Raw genomic sequence first — 18773 nt, 5'->3', positions numbered from 1 at the left:
TTGAGGCAGTTCTGAAGGCAAAAGGGGGTCCAACCCGCTACTAGCATGGGGTACCTAATAAAGTGGCCGGTGAGTGTAGATCAAATATAATGGGAGACTAAGGAGAAACAAAGACCAACATGCATGGTCTTGCTTGAAAGTGCATGGGACACTCTCTTACGATAAAAATGGCTGTCCAGTGTGACTGTGTCTTCACAACAAATCACCTAAGCAAGAGGTATTGAAAAAGAGCTACTAAAAGATACTGAGAAGGGGAAAAGGGCAGGCCGGTAGGAGAGAAAAAAAAATACAGCAGAAAAACAAGACTAAGGCGGAATGAGGCACAAAAAGAGGAAAGGTAGAGATCAAAAGAGTGAGGGTGTAAAATGACAAAGTGAGTGCTGCACTTGACCGCAACAGTTAGCCCATTCTATTATTACCCTTCAGACTGCTAACGTTAGCCCTTTACTTAGCATAATAGCCCTCAAGCGCTAACTCAATACGAGCTTTCTAATTAAGCACTCAAGCACCCTGACAAGCATCGTGTTAGTGCAATGCTTTAAAATAATATGCAAAAAAGTCCACGGTGATTCAATAATAAGAAACAATCTTCTGAAAAGTCTACTGAAAGGGTTTTTTATTCTAAAGGCGGACTAAGACATTGCAGTTGTCTACGGATCCTCCTGATCAAGATTTTGTCATTTCGCTTTACTCCATGTAGGAAAGTCACAGTGGAGGTCTCAGCTGTTTCAGATAATCAATATATCACCCTTCAGCCTCCTGAACATTAATGCAGAAAACATTGGTTAAAGTAACTTTGTTAAGTGATTACAGGAGAGGTTGTTGCGGTTAATGATGCATCTCAAGTTTAAGGTGAGGACAAAAGAGGTAGAACTGTGCCAGCTGGCGTACATGCATCCCCTGTCATCTCTGTCATCTGGCTATAAGGTCTGTCATTAGTATATGCTGTGTCAGCATAACCAGAGATGCACGGAGGCAGAGATACATGGCTTATATACATATTAGAACACACACATCAGGGTATGTACCTTTCTAGCCAGCTGATGCCAGCATAAAAAAGGAAACAGAGACAATGCCATGAAATTAAGCACACCTGAATATTTGTAAATGCCAATCAAAGACACAGTGGGTGACGCTGTCATGCCGGCTCATGAATATGGAGGTATGCAGCTGAAATGTAATCGTGTTTGCAGTAAAGGAAAACTGTACTGTTACAGTTGCTTTTAAGTTTGAGAGGGAGGGATATATACATGTTCAATCTTGTACAAAAATAGTCTGAAAGGGGAAACTGTCAGGCAATAAAAGATTGTATGCTCACATACAAACTGCATAAAATATACATTTTACAATATTTTTGATAGACTACTGTAATATGGTTTTTCAATTTAACTACATGACTCGATGGAAGGGAAACAAATGGGAAGCATACAGGTCAGATGTGTGACCCATCCACTTAATTTGACCCCAAAAAGGGATTGGCATAAGACACACACTCACGACACCCAGTGTTAAACTCACAGGTTGAAGTTCTCCTCCAGGTAGCAGCGATTCCTCAGTAGCCCCGCCCACAGCTGCACGCCGATGATGCCAAAGATGAAGAATACGAAGAAGCAGAGCAGCAGCACATTGCCTAGCATGGGTAGAGTGTCTAGCAGCAGGTTCACCAGGATACGCATACCTGTGTATTGCAGCACGTCAATCAATCAATGATAGATTATCACAGGCTCACGCCATTGATGAGAAAATACAACATTTGTATATAGATTGCTTTGTTGCACAATGTCCCTTGGGTATGTGGACCCTATCGTAGGTCTATTCCAAATAAACCTACTGTTGCAATGAAATTGATTCTACCAATCTCTGTTTATGGAATGTTGTAAGTATGTATTACCAATACATTAAAAGCATCGGTGATTACACACTGCTAAATTGTTTAGCCATATATGTTTTGAAGGAACCTACCTCCTAGACTGGAAAAAGTCAAGGAGGTGCTTCCTTCTTTTACCACACAGAGGTCATAAAGAAGTTGGTCGGGTCGTATGATGGGGACACCAAAAGAAGGACTTAGATCACATCCTGATTCCAGCATGAGGTATGGTTTAGGCTACTAAAACTTTTTTGTTGAATATTTGAAAAAGTAAGCTTGACTTTTATTAACCAGGACCAGCATTATTCAACTTACCTCTGCCAAGTCCTTTGATTTCTCTTAACATGACCATAGAAGACACCAATCATGCTTTAACAGCATATTTGAAAGAGTGAAAAAATGTCATAGTGTATGTTGTCAGTGGACATTCCCCCCCCCCCCCGTTTTCTGACTGCCTCTTCACTGTTAACTTTCCAATGAAGACAAAAATGTCCAATACAACATACAGAATTAAATAAGATTCCTCAATATGTTGATACAAAGTGTAACCTGCATGTAAAGACATTCACTTTAAAATATGTTGGCTGTTAAAATTTAGTATGAATGAAACATAACTTTGAAAAGTAAAAGCCTACCTAAAGCCTAACAATTTCAGGCATTTGTTTGAAAATCTGCTAATGAGAGCAAACTGATTTGAAAGCACATACAGTATATTAATAACTACTTTACAGTCCACCCCATGAACTAACAAGGGTAACCAGGCTACATGAGGTCCCATTTATGACTGGAAGACCCCTAATTGCAGGAATACAAGCTTGTCCCCTGTCGAAAAAAATCATGACCTCATCCCCTGTGGATGGGCCCAGCCCTGCAGAGATGACATATTGAGATGTGAATAGTAGAACATAATGACAGCTGATTGGATTAAGAAGAGAAAGATGGGAAACCCACTGATGAGATCACAGCCACCTTGTACCGACACCTGAGAGAGTGTGTATGTATGTGTGTGTATGGGTGTGTGTGTGTGTGCGTGTGTGTGCATGTGTGTGCATGTGTGTGTGTGTGTGTGTGTGTGTGTGTGTGTGTGTTTCAGTGCCATACTGTGATTCATGAATAACAACTCAACAGTAGGTTAATGTGTCGTAAACACAACAGTGCATCTAACCTGCCAACATACTGAATGACAGGAGAGAAGCTGAGAGAGAGGATGACAATGTACAAACATGCAGACAATATTTACAAGAATTCAAATACCTTAAGTTCTAATCGATGCTGTCACTGCCTTTTGCTTTTTACTACATCTAGATCAGTGATTATGTGCCCATTTAAAATATGTTTGCTCCTGTTTAGAGACTCTTTAATCAGGCCAACATACAGTGTGTATCTGCATGTGAAGAATGATTGATTTTGAACACCAATGTAAAGAGTGGTCAAAGATCAATATCCACCTTATGCCAAGTAATATTTTTTTTATGAAGGAAAAGTTCCTTTCTGCCTTTGGCAAAGCTTTTTGTAGAGAAAGAAGATGTGAATAACACATTGACATCAATGAGTTTTTTTTTAAAGAATATACACCCGTCTTGTTCCTGCGGCCAATTTGTCTCGTCTACTTGTATTAAATGGAGAGCAGTAGCATTGCTTGTGTGTATGGGTCTCTGGTGGTGGCTGGAGGCGAGTCTAAATGTGTTTGTTCCCCAGGGTCCTTATCATTAGGCCACTGTTCCATTAGGCCTAATTGGGTGAAGAGAGGGAAAGACGAATGGAGGGGAAGAGAGGGAAAACAAGAAGGAGACACAACCCGAGGGTGTGCCCTAAAAATACGAAAATACGAAAAAAAAGTAGGAAGGAACAAAAGAACAAAAAGAAAGAGAAAAAGGTGCATGCAAACAAAAGACAAATATTACTGGAAGCAAAAGCATACATATGTAACCAGATAGAAAAGAGCTATATGGTATCATACAAATCAATCTTTTTTTCAGCTTTTTATGCTTCTCCTCCTTATTTTTGTCATTCTCTCGCATCTTCACTACCTGCTTCCATCTCTCTCCCCTCCTGGTGACTGTACCAGTTTGCCAGCTCCTGTAGTTCCCATTTAAAGATGGATGCCTCCCCTAGCGCCACAATGGAAACACATTTACAGCTATCTGCCTGTGCTATTTATTAAACCACAAGAGTTCTCTTCTCTTTCCTTCCTCAGAACACTAGTTTCTATAGTGTTTTGATGTCTAGCACTCCCACTATCTTAAACCAATTTCACCAAAAAGTAAGGTTAACACAACGGCGCACACACACACACACACACACACACACACACACACACACACACGGCACAGGACTGCTATCTGTCATTTTGTTGAAGTGTTACAAATTGAGGTGTGTGAGGGGTCAGAAAGTGCTCATGCTCCCTGTGTACTCCCTGTGTGCTCTGTGGGCAAAGTAATGATCCAACAAAACAAGTAACAAATGGCTTCATCCCCATGCTCCCTAATGCCAAATGAGGTCAAGGATAGTGGACAAAATCAGGTCACTACATGCAGCTTACTGTTCACATCGTAAAAATATGCACACACACACACAGAGACACACACACACACACACACACACACACAGACAACTACAGTACAACCAAATATGAACAAGATAAACTATGAGTAGACTCATGTAAACACACACACATATACACACATATACGTACATGCAGTACAAACATATTTACATACAGAGATATATATACTGTCTATATATATATATATATATATATATATATATATATATATATATATTCATGAATATGCAACAATGCATATGCTAACAAACTCATAGATTCATGCTGATGCATAATCATCTCTAGGAAGCCGATTTGTTTACAATGTACACAATGCCTTTGTACTTTATTACGCTTCAAGTGGTTTAAAAGCAGTAAACATCTATACTATCTGAGTGCTGCTGCTGTGGTCATCTTAAATATTGGGCTGAGTAGGAGCAACCTAAAAGGTAACTTATATTTTGGAATGTGTGGGAAATTAATTGTTTAAAGTAATTGGTTGGATAAAAAAACATGAAAAAGGCTATAGAGGTGTGCTTGTTGAAATAACACAAAGGAAGCTTGTGGACAAACTGTCCAGGCCTGCAGTCTGAAGGCCCTGCACAGCCAGAAAGCCTCTCACAAGCAGAATTGAACAAATCCACTCTATCTGCTCATCCCTCCCCGTGAAAAATGTAAAAACCTTCTGACCAGTAACTAGATGGCTTTCTTTTTCCTACAGTCTCTGTCCCCAATGCCCAAACTGAATTTTGCATCAGGGCTTTCATGCAATCAGCTCCATACTGCTGCAGACTCTTTTCATTGATTATTTGGAAGAGAGGGCCTCTCTCAGATTCTTTAAAATATTGAGGTCCTTATCTGACCTGTACTGAATCAAAGTTTTCTGTTTAAGAGTGTGTGTCAAAACCAAGTCGTTTACATGTAAAAAGTATACACTCTCAAAAAGCATGCATTTTTTATAATAACAGAAAATGTGTTTTGTTTTTAAGATTATGGACTACTTGCTATTAGTATCTAAAACTGCATTACCCACAATTAGCATTCACTGATAATGCTTGGCTCACTGCTAAACTGTTGCACTAACTGATGAGACCAAACGGAACATAGCTTGGGCTGGCTAACTGGTGCTTACAATTGTAAATAGTTGCCTGATAGGACAGTAGGACAAAGAAATCAATAGGAGTTAAAAGTTTGGCCAAGAACTAGGTTTTAGATGAAAGTAACCAGTTTATGGTCACGGACTGATCAGTGGAGCAGCATTAATAGATGGTTTGTAAATCTGATAAAGCTGTGACTCAGGGCCTGAGCGGGCTATGTGATTAAGCATAAGATGAATGTTTAATGATGCCTAGTGGGAACAGGTGGCTCGCAAAAAAGCTAGAGATGAAACACATATACATACATTTTCATGCAGATGCATTTGTGCTTTATGTGGACTGACAGACACACAGTAGCACAAAGATAAAGTACAAGCACAGACAAGCATTGTCACGTTAAAGCGCACTTTTCACAAACAAAAAAAATTAAATATTCTCACTTGGCACTCTGTTAATTGCTTTAAGTGGCCGAAGGACCCGCACTGTCCGGATGGCCGACAGGTTGATGTTCTGCAGGTCCAGTGAGTACTCTACCATCCTGGATAAACGGACAGAGAGAGAGAGAGAAGGAAAGGCAGAAAACAAAGAGAAAGAGAATATCATTTAACCTTTCGGTTGTTGCCTGGGTGAGCTACTGGTTCACAATATGACAAAAAATGATAACCACGGCAGCAGCTGGACCAGAGACCTCTGCTAATGACATAACATCAATGGTCATTCTTTGAGCTAGTCACAACTTTTCCCTCCCAGAGCTTTGGGAGCTTCAACAGTATGGGAAATGTCTACTGCAAAGAGTGTTGCAACACTCAAGAGAAAGAGGAGGGGGGATAAAGTGACAAAGCATCAAAAGGGGGGAATTACATGAAAGGGAGGTGAGGAAGAGAAAGAAAGAGAGCAGGAAAAGAGGGATTCATTCTATTCTAAGTGTTGCCTGCAGGATGTTGTGGCTCAGTCAGAGCCTGGCATCTGGTAGCAAGTCATTTCCACAGCATGGCTAAGCTGTTTGTGCCCCAAAACCAAAACCACTTTCACAGGAGAATGGCCATGGTTTGCCGTGTATGTGTGTGTGTGTGTAAGCAGTGTGTGTATGTTTGAATATAGCACACTTATATTACATGACTGTTATCATCAACACATAGATAGTGACAGCAGTGAGTGAGTTTTTACAGTATGTGTTTAAGATAAGTGCCACTCTGTGCATGTAGTGCAAATGGTGTAAATCGTGTAATAGTTTTTAAGCGTGTCTGTGCACAGAATTGATGAGCCCAGGGCTACAGTAGTGTTGGGACTGCATGATACCAACAGCAGCAGCACTACCTCAAGCTAATAACACCCAAACCGCATCCACTGGCTTTGACAAAACAAGCTCACTGTCTCTCACATACACAGATTTATGGACCGTGTCATTTACAATAACGGGATACTTTATTAATCCCACAGGGAAACTATTTTCATTTGCCCTTCACCACAGTGCAGAGTCACCAACAGAGTAACACCCCAGCTCCCACTTAAGTAGCACACTTGTTTTAACAAGCCACTTAGCTGACAGGCAGTTTTTCATATTTAAATGAAATATCTAAAATAAATTTGGATGGGTTTTTGGGTGAAATGGGTACTCCTTCTGGACTTGTAACAGTCTTTTTTGTTTGTGCGGTAAAGCTTACAAGCCTTGAGAGATTGCATCCTTACGAGTGTGTAGAGGCACGTTGCAGACCAATTTTGTAGTCGGAAGTACAGAGTCCCAGTATAGTGAAGAGCAACAGTTGTTTCTATTGCAGACTGCCTCAAACAAATAGTATCTGTTGTAGCTGTACTGATTTGGGCTGCCGAACAGAAGTCAAAAGGGAGTTTTGAAAGAATTATAACACTAAACATAACGTTTAGTGAGCTCAAGGGCAAGACAACTGGATTGTTTAAATGTACGTAGCTTGATTAGGTTACAGGGTGAGAAATAAGTTATTAGAGAGATGTCACCCACAAAATCCAAACCAATCACATGGATGCACATGTACGTACTATTTTTTAAGTTATCCAAAAGCATTTGGAAGAAAGCATTTGGAAAACCTGAAAGAGAGAACAGGACATCACAGATGTTCCTGCACATGTGTGGGTCTTTGAACATGTGTCTTTGTGTGCCGTATGCGCGCCGTGTGTGTGCATGTGTGTATATGTGTGTGCGCTCTATAGAAGTGTCTCTTCCTGTACACATCAATCAGGCCGCTGTGTTTGGGAGGGTAATTAGAGGACTGCCGGAAGCGTCCTTTTTACAATTGTTCTCTATTTCCCCACATTCCTTTTTTGCTTGTGATGTCTTCATGTCATTCATGCTTTTATGTAAAAGTGTGTGTGCGTGTTTGTTTTGATATGACATGCGGAGCTTTAAGGGGAAACCCAGAGTAGACCATGTGAGAGGAGGTCAGTGGCACATTTGACATTAGAGACAAGGAAATAAACAAAAAGCATCTTGAATCGAGACGTCTGAAATCCTTTGTGATTTAACTGTCGAATTAACAACATGCATCAAAATTGAAGTTCAGCATTAAGGAAGTAGTTTTCCTGCATCATTTACATAAAATCTACAATCTTGCTTTAAGAAAGCAGCAATAAGAAAACTTATAAACCGAGTTTGAAAAAAAGTATCGTCAATATCAGTTTGGAGTTAGAAAGTATAACATTTCTTTGACCTGATACATTTTTTTCAACCTATCTAAGGCGTTCATTAGAATAAATATGGAAGGCATGGCTGATTTCTTTTGTGCTTCATCCCTGATGCCTGAGAAAAATATCAGAGGACACATGCACAGAGACATACTGCAATATTTCCGTTGGCACTGCAGACACCAGACAGGCTACGTATTCTTACATTTCAGTGTAGTGGATTAGGCTAGAACAAAATATACAGTATAGAAAATAAAGGAGACTATGAGTGGCAGGGTTATGAATCAAAAGCATGAAACCCCCCCGGAGAGCCTGTCTGGATGAAAGCCTGGTCTGTATGGGGTCTGAAGGGGAGATGACAAGGGAACATGTACATCCAAGCATGTGAAGAAGAGCAACAAAGGAGGGCAAGAGAGCAAGGTGGTGCCTGGGGGGGTAACAGACACGGAGCTCATAGCAGACTGTGGGCTGTGATTTGGCCTGGCAAGTTTGGCAATGCCGTCTGCAATTAGCCTAGACGCTAATCTAAGGGCTGCTGCCAAGAGGAAAACGAAGACATTCACACTAGTGCATACACACATACACACACACAAGTATGCAGATTAAACAAACTCTAAAGGCATACGATGACAAACTGTTATCTCTGTGTGTAATTGTGTGCCACCAACACACACAAACACACACTATAAGCATCTATGAATATCCACAGGCTATAAAGTTATTCACCTCAAATATAGATAAATGTCCCTCCACCTAACCTGGTTAGTCTGTTGCTCTACCTTTCTTTGTGTACTATTATACAAGCCTCTCTCTCTCTTTTTCTCTCTTTTTTTCACACACACACACACACACACACGCTTGCTTTATTACCCATGTCTGAGCCTCTCATTTTACTTCGTTCAGAGCAGGTGTTTGAGCAGGTGTGTTTGCTTTTGTTTTGTTCATATGCTTGCATCTAGTGTGTCTGTGTCTTACACAGTTCTAGCCTATGTGAAGGGCTTTTTATAAGAGCAATCCAAACTTATGCAATACCTTACACAATATATAACTATGCATTTGTGTATTCTAGTGGGCTGTCGTTGTGGATCTTTGGGCAGTGGGTGCATCTCGAAAACTCAGTTTTAAATTATCAGTTTCTTTCTTTCATTCCCTCATTTCTTTTCTTCTTCCTGTCTGCCTAATAAACTTTTTTTTACTTCCAATGTATACATATGTGCTTGTCCAAAACAAACCTTGCGCAATCTACTCACCAAGTGTTAATTAATGTGGAAAAGATTAAAAATAAAACAGACAAATGACAGCATGCTTTATCCAAGTGAATACCCAATCCTGTATCATATCCAGTCTTCTGTTATACTGTAGTGTCTGTGGCAATGCATCATTGGTTGCTGCTTTATGGTTTCATTCTCAGAGGACAACCCCCACCTGCCCTTGTTTACTGTCACAGTGTTGCATGTGCAATGGATCATTGAGTCTTCTGGTCAAATGTCTCCAAGGCTTAAAGAACATGCTTCATGAGATTGCATCTGTACTGTTAAAATGTTGACTATAGCTTAACAGGAAACTGGTTCCAAAATACAAAATTGGATATAAGTAAATCATTTATTGTGCAAAAGTATAATTTTGAAAATAATTATAATGTTTTTACCATGGATTAATGAATAAATGATTATTGTTTTAAATTCGGGACTTGTACTTTATGAACTTAACTGACATGAAAATTAGCAGATAAAGAATGAATGTTGATGACAATGTTTTGTTAACATCTGTAATTTGGTTCCCTCTTCTTTTCCTTCTGGTCTGTTTAGTGTTCACACTGACGTTTTACAAAGAAACCAGGAGTTGTAAACATGAAGTCACATGGACTGACAGGTTACTCATTCATTAGACAGTTTTGGTGACCTGTCATCTTGCATCATCAGCGCTACACAGACCCGCGAAATGAAAATGTGAAAATGTCTCGAGTGACTGAAAATCATGCTGCACTTAACAGCACTTGACGGCTTCATTATATACTCAGATTTTAATAAAGAGCTTGGAAAACCCATGAACAAATAGTTTGGAGCAGACTGGACTGAAGTAATAGTGACAATCCGCTGCAATCATAGCAGGGAAACAAGTCCTTGAGGCAACACGTCCTTCAAATTAACAGGACAATGCTGTTTGTCAGAGTCTTGTCTGCCAGACCTTCCTCCAAAGCGGTGCGGAGGAGGGTCTGGCTAGTCTACACAGCATTGTGGGATGGGAGAAAAATGTGCTCTGGTTTATTGGCATCAAAATCCTCTTGGGTGCCTTTGCCTTGGGAAGGAACTTTTCTTGGTGGAACATGTGTACGTCCAAAGGTTGTTTCAGTTGTGCGACAGAAAACTCAGATTGGACAGATAGTCAAGCTAGCTGTCTGAATTTACCCTGCAGAGATCTGAGGAGCAGTTAACCATAGCCCTCATAAACCGACCGGAGTTTAGAATGCCACCACAAAGAAAGTGGAAGGTGTGGGATATCTGAACTATCCTGGAAGTGAAGCATTGTTGACATAAACTAGTCAGTGCCATACAAATTATTGTTTCAAAATAAAAGCGTTTTCTAATCCTACACTGCTTTAGTTAAGGTTTGGTTAAGTTTTCCATGACTTTGTGGTATTTTGTTGCTCTATAACAATGTCACACTACTTCCTCCTTTGTTCTCGATTCACAAGAGTCCATAAGGCTGTAGTCCAAAACTAAATGTAGCAACTTTCACAACCACTCAAAAGTGCCTACACAAAATAGGAATCTCACGGCAGCCAAAGCCATACAGACATCATAGACAAGTGCCATACTTGCGAAAACTATGGACGCTATACTATTAAACTCAGATTTAAGTACAAGTGAACTAGTTCATGAACTTTACTGATATTGTGATTGGTGTTTATGATAGCAGGCAAATAAAATAAGAATTATTTTACTCTCTATTCAGCCTTGATTTCAAGTGCAAATGCTGCTTGAGTACCATGTAAATGTCACCTAAACCAAATGACACAGAAGTAAAACGAGTGCTAGCATTATTGCTTACCCAGCCATGACGATAAAGAAGTCCAGCCTGTTCCAGGTGTCTCCCAGGTAACAGCGACGGCCAAAGATCCCGAGAGCCACCATCTTTACCACCATCTCCAATGCAAAGAAGATGTAGATGAATGCATCAAAGGCCTAACAGATGATAAAAAGAGATAAAGATGGAGAAAAGTGAGATGCACTTAATAGATTTTGCTTGAAATACATTAGTAGGCTCAAGCTCCTGTCAAACCTCTATCTTAATCTTTTCTCCCAAATTCAGTTTCTTAGTGAGAAAGGAGCACTTGACATTTCTGGTGAGGAAAAAAGGATCTGGACATATTTTTTACACAGAAAAAGATGCTACTCCCATACGTTTATTGTGCTGCAACGCCTCGGGCAAAAATATTGTTATAGCACTCCTTAGTTGTTAACAGTAGACCTGCTGGAAAAGAACTATTTGGTTTGATGCAATCAACCAAATTAAGAGACTGAGAAACCAAATGGCACACGTTCCCTGAAGCACACATGCACACTTCTCAAACCTGAGAAGTTGTCGATTTCAACATGTAGCTCTGTTGTTTGTAAATGTGGAGGGCTGTCAGTAGAGAGATAAATGATAACAATTAGTGCTGCCTGCACCGTTTTAACCTCCCGCTAGAGTTAGCCCCAAACAACTTGAAAAGGGCAAGTTTTAAACGTGTTTTTAGCATCTAAACATGCTCAAAATGGCCTTACAAGTGCCTACCCATGTGAAGTGGTTCCTTCCGAGCGAACACAGCGAATTTGACTGCAGTAGATGTGACAGAAAGGCAAGAACGTTTTGCTAATTCAACTGTGTTTAGTTCCTGTGTTGATACTGCAAGGAGTGGTTTGGGACCGTCTACAAACTACATCACAGAAAAACATATTTTTTAGGAATAAGCATATGCTTAAGCAGGAGACAAGTTATAATCGAGATAAGTTTGGAGACACTACCTTCTTTATTCATTAAATTGATAGCCTACATGATTTTGTTTAATCACTTTTCTGTGTTGTAGCTTGTAGATGGTCCCTAAGCTCTCTAACTACCTCTCAACACCATAACTAAACAAAGCTGAATAGCACAACTTTCATGCATTTCTTTCACTTCTACAGGAGTCAGATTCACTGTGTTCTTTCTGGAGGAATCACTGCACATCGGTTGGCATTTCTAATGACATTTTAAACTTGTTAAGAGGCTAATAACCCGTTTAAAATGTTCCCTGTTTAAGCCTGCTGGGTGCTAACTCTAACAGGAAGGCAACACGGTGTAGACAGCACTGATAGTTTTAGTTTTTCTCTATACTGACAGAACTGACGTTTTTTTTTTACCTAAATTCTACTTCAGTAAAATTCAAAGGTAATAGTGCTTTTACTTAAGCACAATACGTTTTTACTCTTTCCACCTCTGTTCATGCCTGATGTGCTGTGTTTGTGTGTGCCCTGAAAACATGGGTATCTATTCTTTGAACAACGTTTTCTGTTTTTTTTCTGTTTCTGAACATTGTCATTTGAGTGGCTTAAAAGAGCTAGATGGGCATTTGTGTGCACTGAGAAGAATGGTTCTGTGTCAATGTAAAGCACACAATACATATGGTGCCCAATTTTAAGCAACCCATGCTGCAATACTTAAATCATAGGTGAAGTAAGAAGTCAAGAAGATAAAGAACGTGAAGGAGACCCAGGTCAAACCTGACAGAAAACAAAGAATGAAGAGAGACGAGACAGATGAGCTCATTTCTCTTCCATGTCCTGCTTGCATTTTTATTTTCAGATCACTAGCTAAACCTCCTAATGTATTTTCGGAACAAAACTCTTCCCCAGTGCTTTGCCCTAGGCTGTGTAACTGTGTATGCTGCCTTGTTACATATTCCTACTACATATAACTCAAGCTGCTACCCTTTTGACACACGGACTTCTAAGGCCTGGAAAATCAAAAAAGCAATGAAGCTGCATGGTTGCTTGTACATAAGTCATTGCTCATAATTTGGATTTTAGATGACAAGCCTTTTTGTTTGTTCCAAACCTGTCATCCATCCCCAAACTGCGCACAAAAGCAATCACACTCCTACACTATTCCAAATGAGATACTATTTTTGCTAGTGCTTGCTCTGCTGACAAAACCACCAACCATCAACAGATAAGGTAGCAGCTTAGGCTGGTTATAGACTCAGGACAAATGTATAACGTCTAAGCCAACCTCTCTAACATAATCAAATATAATCTTAAGACGTTGAAGCAACCCAGTCTAAAATAGCTTAATGTAATTTAACAGCACTACCTGGATAAATACAAAGGAGCCCTTAAATGCTGAAAACATACAGATTATTTCCAACTAAATCCTCAGTTCAGTAAATTCATATGCCCTGGGTAAAGAGTTTGTGCACTCAAAAAATAAAATGGTACAAACCAATACAGATGGGAAATGGGAAATCTATTGTCCACAAGTACCTTTCCAGTTATTACTTTTCTGGGTTTCAGGCAGAAGTTAAATGACAAAATAGAGACTCAACAACAACCCTCAGCAGGCTAGAAAGCGCTAATATGTGCTACATCTGGACAACCAGGTGTTATATGCTTCAACTGAAGAAAAAGATGATTTTTTTCTAACTCAGCATTGATGAAGACTTGCACAATGGCGTTTGTAGCTTTGAAGCACATTAAATTAGATAAATGGTGTGTGAAATGATGTATTCATGTTGCAGCACTAGCAGGTCGTTTTGTCCAAGTCAGAAATAGCAAGAAAAAAACAGCATCTATTCCCTTTTTTTGACACGCGTGGACTGTCTGTATCATTTGTTATTTTTTTCATAGGCATCAAAATATCTTTAGGCCGAGAAGGAAATGAGCTGGGGACAACAAATGTTTGACAATGTGTGTGAAGAGAAGCATGCACGTGTGTGCACAAGTAAATTTGTAAATCCGTGCTTTTTTTGTGTATTTAATATATCTCTCTATATGGATAGCTGGATGGATGGATAACTGACTTCGGTACAGGTGATCATTGGTTCGATTCCCTGTAGGGGGGGTGTATCCAGCTGGATCCTTAGGCAACGGTCAAATTTGAATCCTCACCTGCAGCTTGTCGCTTTGAATTTGGTCATTTCTTGGCCGTGCGGAGAGTTTCTGTTTTAAGAACCGAGGTGTTGAGAGATCTGCCTCTGAAACCTTTTCATGCTCCCTAAAGCAGTGAAAAGATAAGCAGCAATATGTTTTTCAATAAACAATGTCCCTTTACTTCAGATAATCAACAATCATTTAATGTCAGGGGACAATTTCTTTCTGTAGTAATGATCATTTAAAACTAAATTATCAATCACAGTCTGGCTATTTAAAGGAATCGTGTGACATTTTGGAAAAGACAGTTATAAATATAGTGTAACCCCTTTATACTAATATCTAAACAGATCCTGGGGTAATGCATGTATTGTTTCTGGCTGCTACTTTGTCTGTCTCTTTCTTCCAGAAAGTGAGGTGGGGATACTGTAGTTCACAGAGGGCCAGAGAAGCATGTGAGGGCCACTGTAACAATCCAAGCTCTGTCAGCAAAATCTGTCCTGTTACCATTAGCAACCACCAGAACAGGACCCCTCGCACTACCTGGGGAACACTATGCTTGTTAGAGAGACAATGGACAGAGGACGTGAGAGAGAGAGAATGAGTGTGTAGGATGGGGGAATGGGAACATAGGGAGGAGTAACAATGGCATTGGAAGAAGAGGTAGGAGGTAGTGAAGCAGGAAGATGTGTTGCAGAGTTTTAAAACTGCAGTGAATGCTTATTTCTAATCTTTGCACAATGAAGAGAAAATCCGATGAGATAAGTAAACCTATTAAAGTTTGGTCTGGGGGATTTATTTGATATTATAATCCACTCTAATGTGCTGTAGGCAAGCGAGACATGGCAGTGCAATCAGTCAACAGAGCAACCGCCAAGCCAAGAGCAGACACCTCACCCAAAAAAAAAAAAAAAACACCAACAAAAAGCATGCGAGGCAGAAGGAGGTTGTGCTCGTCTTGTCACATGTAAACTGAGCCAGTCAAATTTACTTTGATGAAAAGCAATAACGACCCAGAAGGAACACACCAAAGCCTCAGCCAGTTGGCAAATTGCGGTAGTAGCACATAACCCACATCAGCTTTACACGGCTTACAAGCAAAAACAAAAGGACAATATTTGCAAATGGCAAATTAATCTAATAAATTAATTATAAATTAATATAAATTAAATCAAATAAATGAATCTGTGCTCTAAAACAAGGATAACTCAATCTGTTACTAACTCCTTTGGTCAATCATACCTGTTACAGGATCAGTCAAGTCCACAAGCAACGTGAACACAAGAACACAAACACATGGATCTACAAAGACTTTGCTTCATGATGATCATCTGGAGAAGGAATTGCCCATTCAGTCATAGATTTAACCATTTATTGCAACAAATGGAAATACAGTCAACGCTGAAGGCTCTGCTCTTGATAATGTTCCTTAAACCAGTAAAGCAGCATGCTAAATGGAAACAGGATGTACCATGCAGAAACCTCCATGGATTAAAAAGGAGTGAGCCAAAAGAAAGACAATGAAAACCATTTTAAACTTTGAGTCATGGTAGGACTGAACTAGGAAGGTGGAGGCTGGGGTGGTGGAGGCAAAGCGTTGTCAGCAGCAGCAGCGTCAGTGTAGCAGGGAGTCACATTTAAAAGGGCCGCCTTGATGTGAGAATGGCTGTGATTGATAGGTGTGTGTCTGATGGGAATGATGATTCAATCAGCGGGCATGTGACTGCCGTGTCCCGCAAGAACTAACTCTAAGCCTAATTGATGTAAAAACCTCAATAATTCTGGAGAATAACGATGTTAAAACTCATCTCATGGGGGAGGGGAAGGTTATATGCAGATCAAAAGCCTCATCAGGTGAGATAGTGGTTCAAACAATAAATTGCAGCAGAAGTGACGTCTGAGGGTGAAACCTTCTCAGCTGTGGCTGCTGGTACTTGTCTGCACAAGTGTATTCTCATCACAAAGTGACAAAATCACACGTGGGCTCCACAAGACTATATTAAAACAAACTTAAGTCCCAATTCCCTTTCAGAGAACAGGAAAAAATACAAAGTATTCAGAAGGGAAATATTCCAGCAGCAGTGTTTTGTCTGCCTTGCAGCTTGAAGAAAATGAACAAGAGGAGTGTGGAGCTGCTCTGAGTTTATGTCAAATAATTGATCGTTTTGTTTTCTCTTCATTAGTGAGCTGACATGTTGTCCTTACACACACACACAGGCTCCAACACAAACACACAGAGGTCCACCTTACCTGCAGTATCTGGCAGCGGTCCGAGGTGCAGTCGATGTTCTCACAGGGCTGGTACATGCCCAGTGTCACACAGTTGAGCAGGATCACCATGATGCTAATCCTCTCGAACCACGTATAAACAGGACCGGGGTTAAGGAGCATAGCAGCTGAGGAGAAATACACAGCCATACACACTGTATACATTTCAAACTGGGCTGTACGGATGGATTGTTGCGCATGTGTGTTTCAAATCACACACAATATCTATGGTTTTTATAATACATCAAAGTTATGAATATAACATATATTGGAACTGAGTTATGTGGATTACATTTGCTGGTACGTAAAGCAGTTTTATGTATACACAGGAAATCAGCATATTGTGCACTAATACTGTGATACCATCAGTCTTATTGTTTGAATCTTAAGTTTAGAATCAGTTCTGTACTTTCTTCATGTTTCATTCCTAACACTACACCATGTGTTTCTTCTTCACATCTCTCTACTCATTCATTCAGCCACTCTCTGGAAATATTAAAAAGCCTATTATAACAAATACCCAACCTAAAATTCCTTTAAACTGACTTACTCATAACTGTCTACTTACTCTATGGTCTTTTATTTGACCGATTATAATTTAATCTAGCACATTTAAAGGTGCCCTGCTACACAAAACCGATTTTACTTTTTTTTCGAAAAGCAACTGCTACCTCTTCTGTCAGCTCTAGCCACTGAATAGAAATAAGCAGAGAAATCAGGCCAATTGCAAAAGCTGGTCAGTCTGACATCACGTTCCCTGAGCTCATTACTATTCATGAGCTCACACAGTTGCGCTGGGTAAAGGAAGCTGATAGTAGTTTTTCTGTAATCCCGCTGGCAGACAAACAAACCAACAAACATATCAACAAACGGACAACTCAAACCGAAAACCTAACCGCCTTGGCGGAGGTGTAAACACATTTTTCACCAATAGAACAGTTTTGTCAGACAGGGGTTTTAGTGCTAACTCTGAATAATATTTTTGGAGAAATATTGTTGCATATTGCCACACATTTTCTTTAAAAAGAGAAAAATCTCTATCTGTCTTAAAAAATGTATTCTATGAACAAGTATAGAATCAGTCAGATTCACATCCCTAATATCAGCCTAACTGACTCATCCACAGCATGTACGCAACACATGCAGGCTGAGGTCACACAGCCAGTGAGCAATTTGTCAATGAAAATGAAGATGAGAATTAGATTCCCAGCCAACCCATTTTTGCTACACGAGTCACTAAATCAGACATGACGGAGTAAATATTATTGCCTGCCAAGACACAAGACACTTTTTGTGATATTTCCTTAAAATGATGAAAGATACAGGAGTATGGTCTTAGATTTCCCTAAATGTTATTAGCGTTTTCACAACAAAGGTAGTGTAATTAAAATTAAACTGTTTGCTGAAGCTGTTTTTTTTAACCTTGTTTGACTTACAACCAGGCAACTTGCTACTCGCTTCATAAGCCTGGTTCACACCAGCTTCATATCTGCTGATGTACAGACTGCACCACTGCAGAGGCCTTCTTTAAGAGTTAATACATGGTAATTATTGTGGTATTTTAATGCCATGCAAGGAAGAATAAAACCAAAATGGGGATTTTACAAACTAAATGTATTCAGTATTATGTGTGCAATGGTGTGTGTGTGTGTGTGTGTGTTATCATTGTCATGCAGTTTAAAAGTATTTTACAGCTTTTCACTTCTTCCATTATGTTAAGCTGTCAGCTTATGTTCTTTTAGTTCTATAATCTGTCCCCTTAACCCTTCTTTTTTGTCTTTCCCTTTGTATTCACACAATGAGCTTTATGTTTTGTTCTAATGAACTTTGCACTTTTAGAATTTACAATCTCTGTGAGTGGGATGTGGGGAAATGCATGAGTGTCTGTCAAGCCCAACCCATGTTAATGTGACAAACTCGTTTTTCACATGGATTGTTGCTACAAATGTTTGAGTAACAGTAGGGAAAAGTGCTCACTCAACTATGGGTGACAAAATATATACCCATTAATCTGACCCAATACAGACTCTACCTTAATTGTACTAAAAGTTTTATTTGCACTATACAAGTTGCGGATTTAATGATAAAACGAGTAACAAAATTGCACTGTGCCTCTCTGATGTGCATACAGATATCTGCATGTTCTATAATGTATTACAAAAAAATTATAATAAAAATACTCTGGCGTCTCTTTGGTAGCATTCACGATATCTGATATTCTGACTTAAAAC

At 39.7% G+C, this 18773-nt stretch overlaps 1 protein-coding gene across 4 annotated transcripts in view; it reads right to left on the bottom strand.

Annotated features, from left to right (window-relative positions):
* The window catches only part of cacna1ia (calcium voltage-gated channel subunit alpha1 Ia), a 70752-nt gene extending 54113 nt beyond the window's left edge, over positions 1–16639 (bottom strand). For all 4 annotated transcript variants that reach the window (XM_034893604.1, XM_034893603.1, XM_034893606.1 and 1 more), the window contains exons 1-4: positions 16525–16639; positions 11219–11352; positions 5950–6047; positions 1519–1678 (exon numbers count right to left, since the gene is read on the bottom strand). In XM_034893604.1, the coding sequence (XP_034749495.1) occupies positions 1519–1678; positions 5950–6047; positions 11219–11352; positions 16525–16614 (482 nt within the window). In that variant the 5' untranslated portion in view covers positions 16615–16639. The remainder of the gene's footprint in view (positions 1–1518; positions 1679–5949; positions 6048–11218; positions 11353–16524) is intronic.
* Between the last annotated feature and the right edge of the window lie 2134 nt (positions 16640–18773).

Source organism: Etheostoma cragini, chromosome 15 (genome assembly GCF_013103735.1).
Source record: "Etheostoma cragini isolate CJK2018 chromosome 15, CSU_Ecrag_1.0, whole genome shotgun sequence".
NCBI classification, from domain to species: domain Eukaryota; kingdom Metazoa; phylum Chordata; class Actinopteri; order Perciformes; family Percidae; genus Etheostoma; species Etheostoma cragini.
This window is presented reverse-complemented; position numbering and strand designations above follow the sequence as displayed.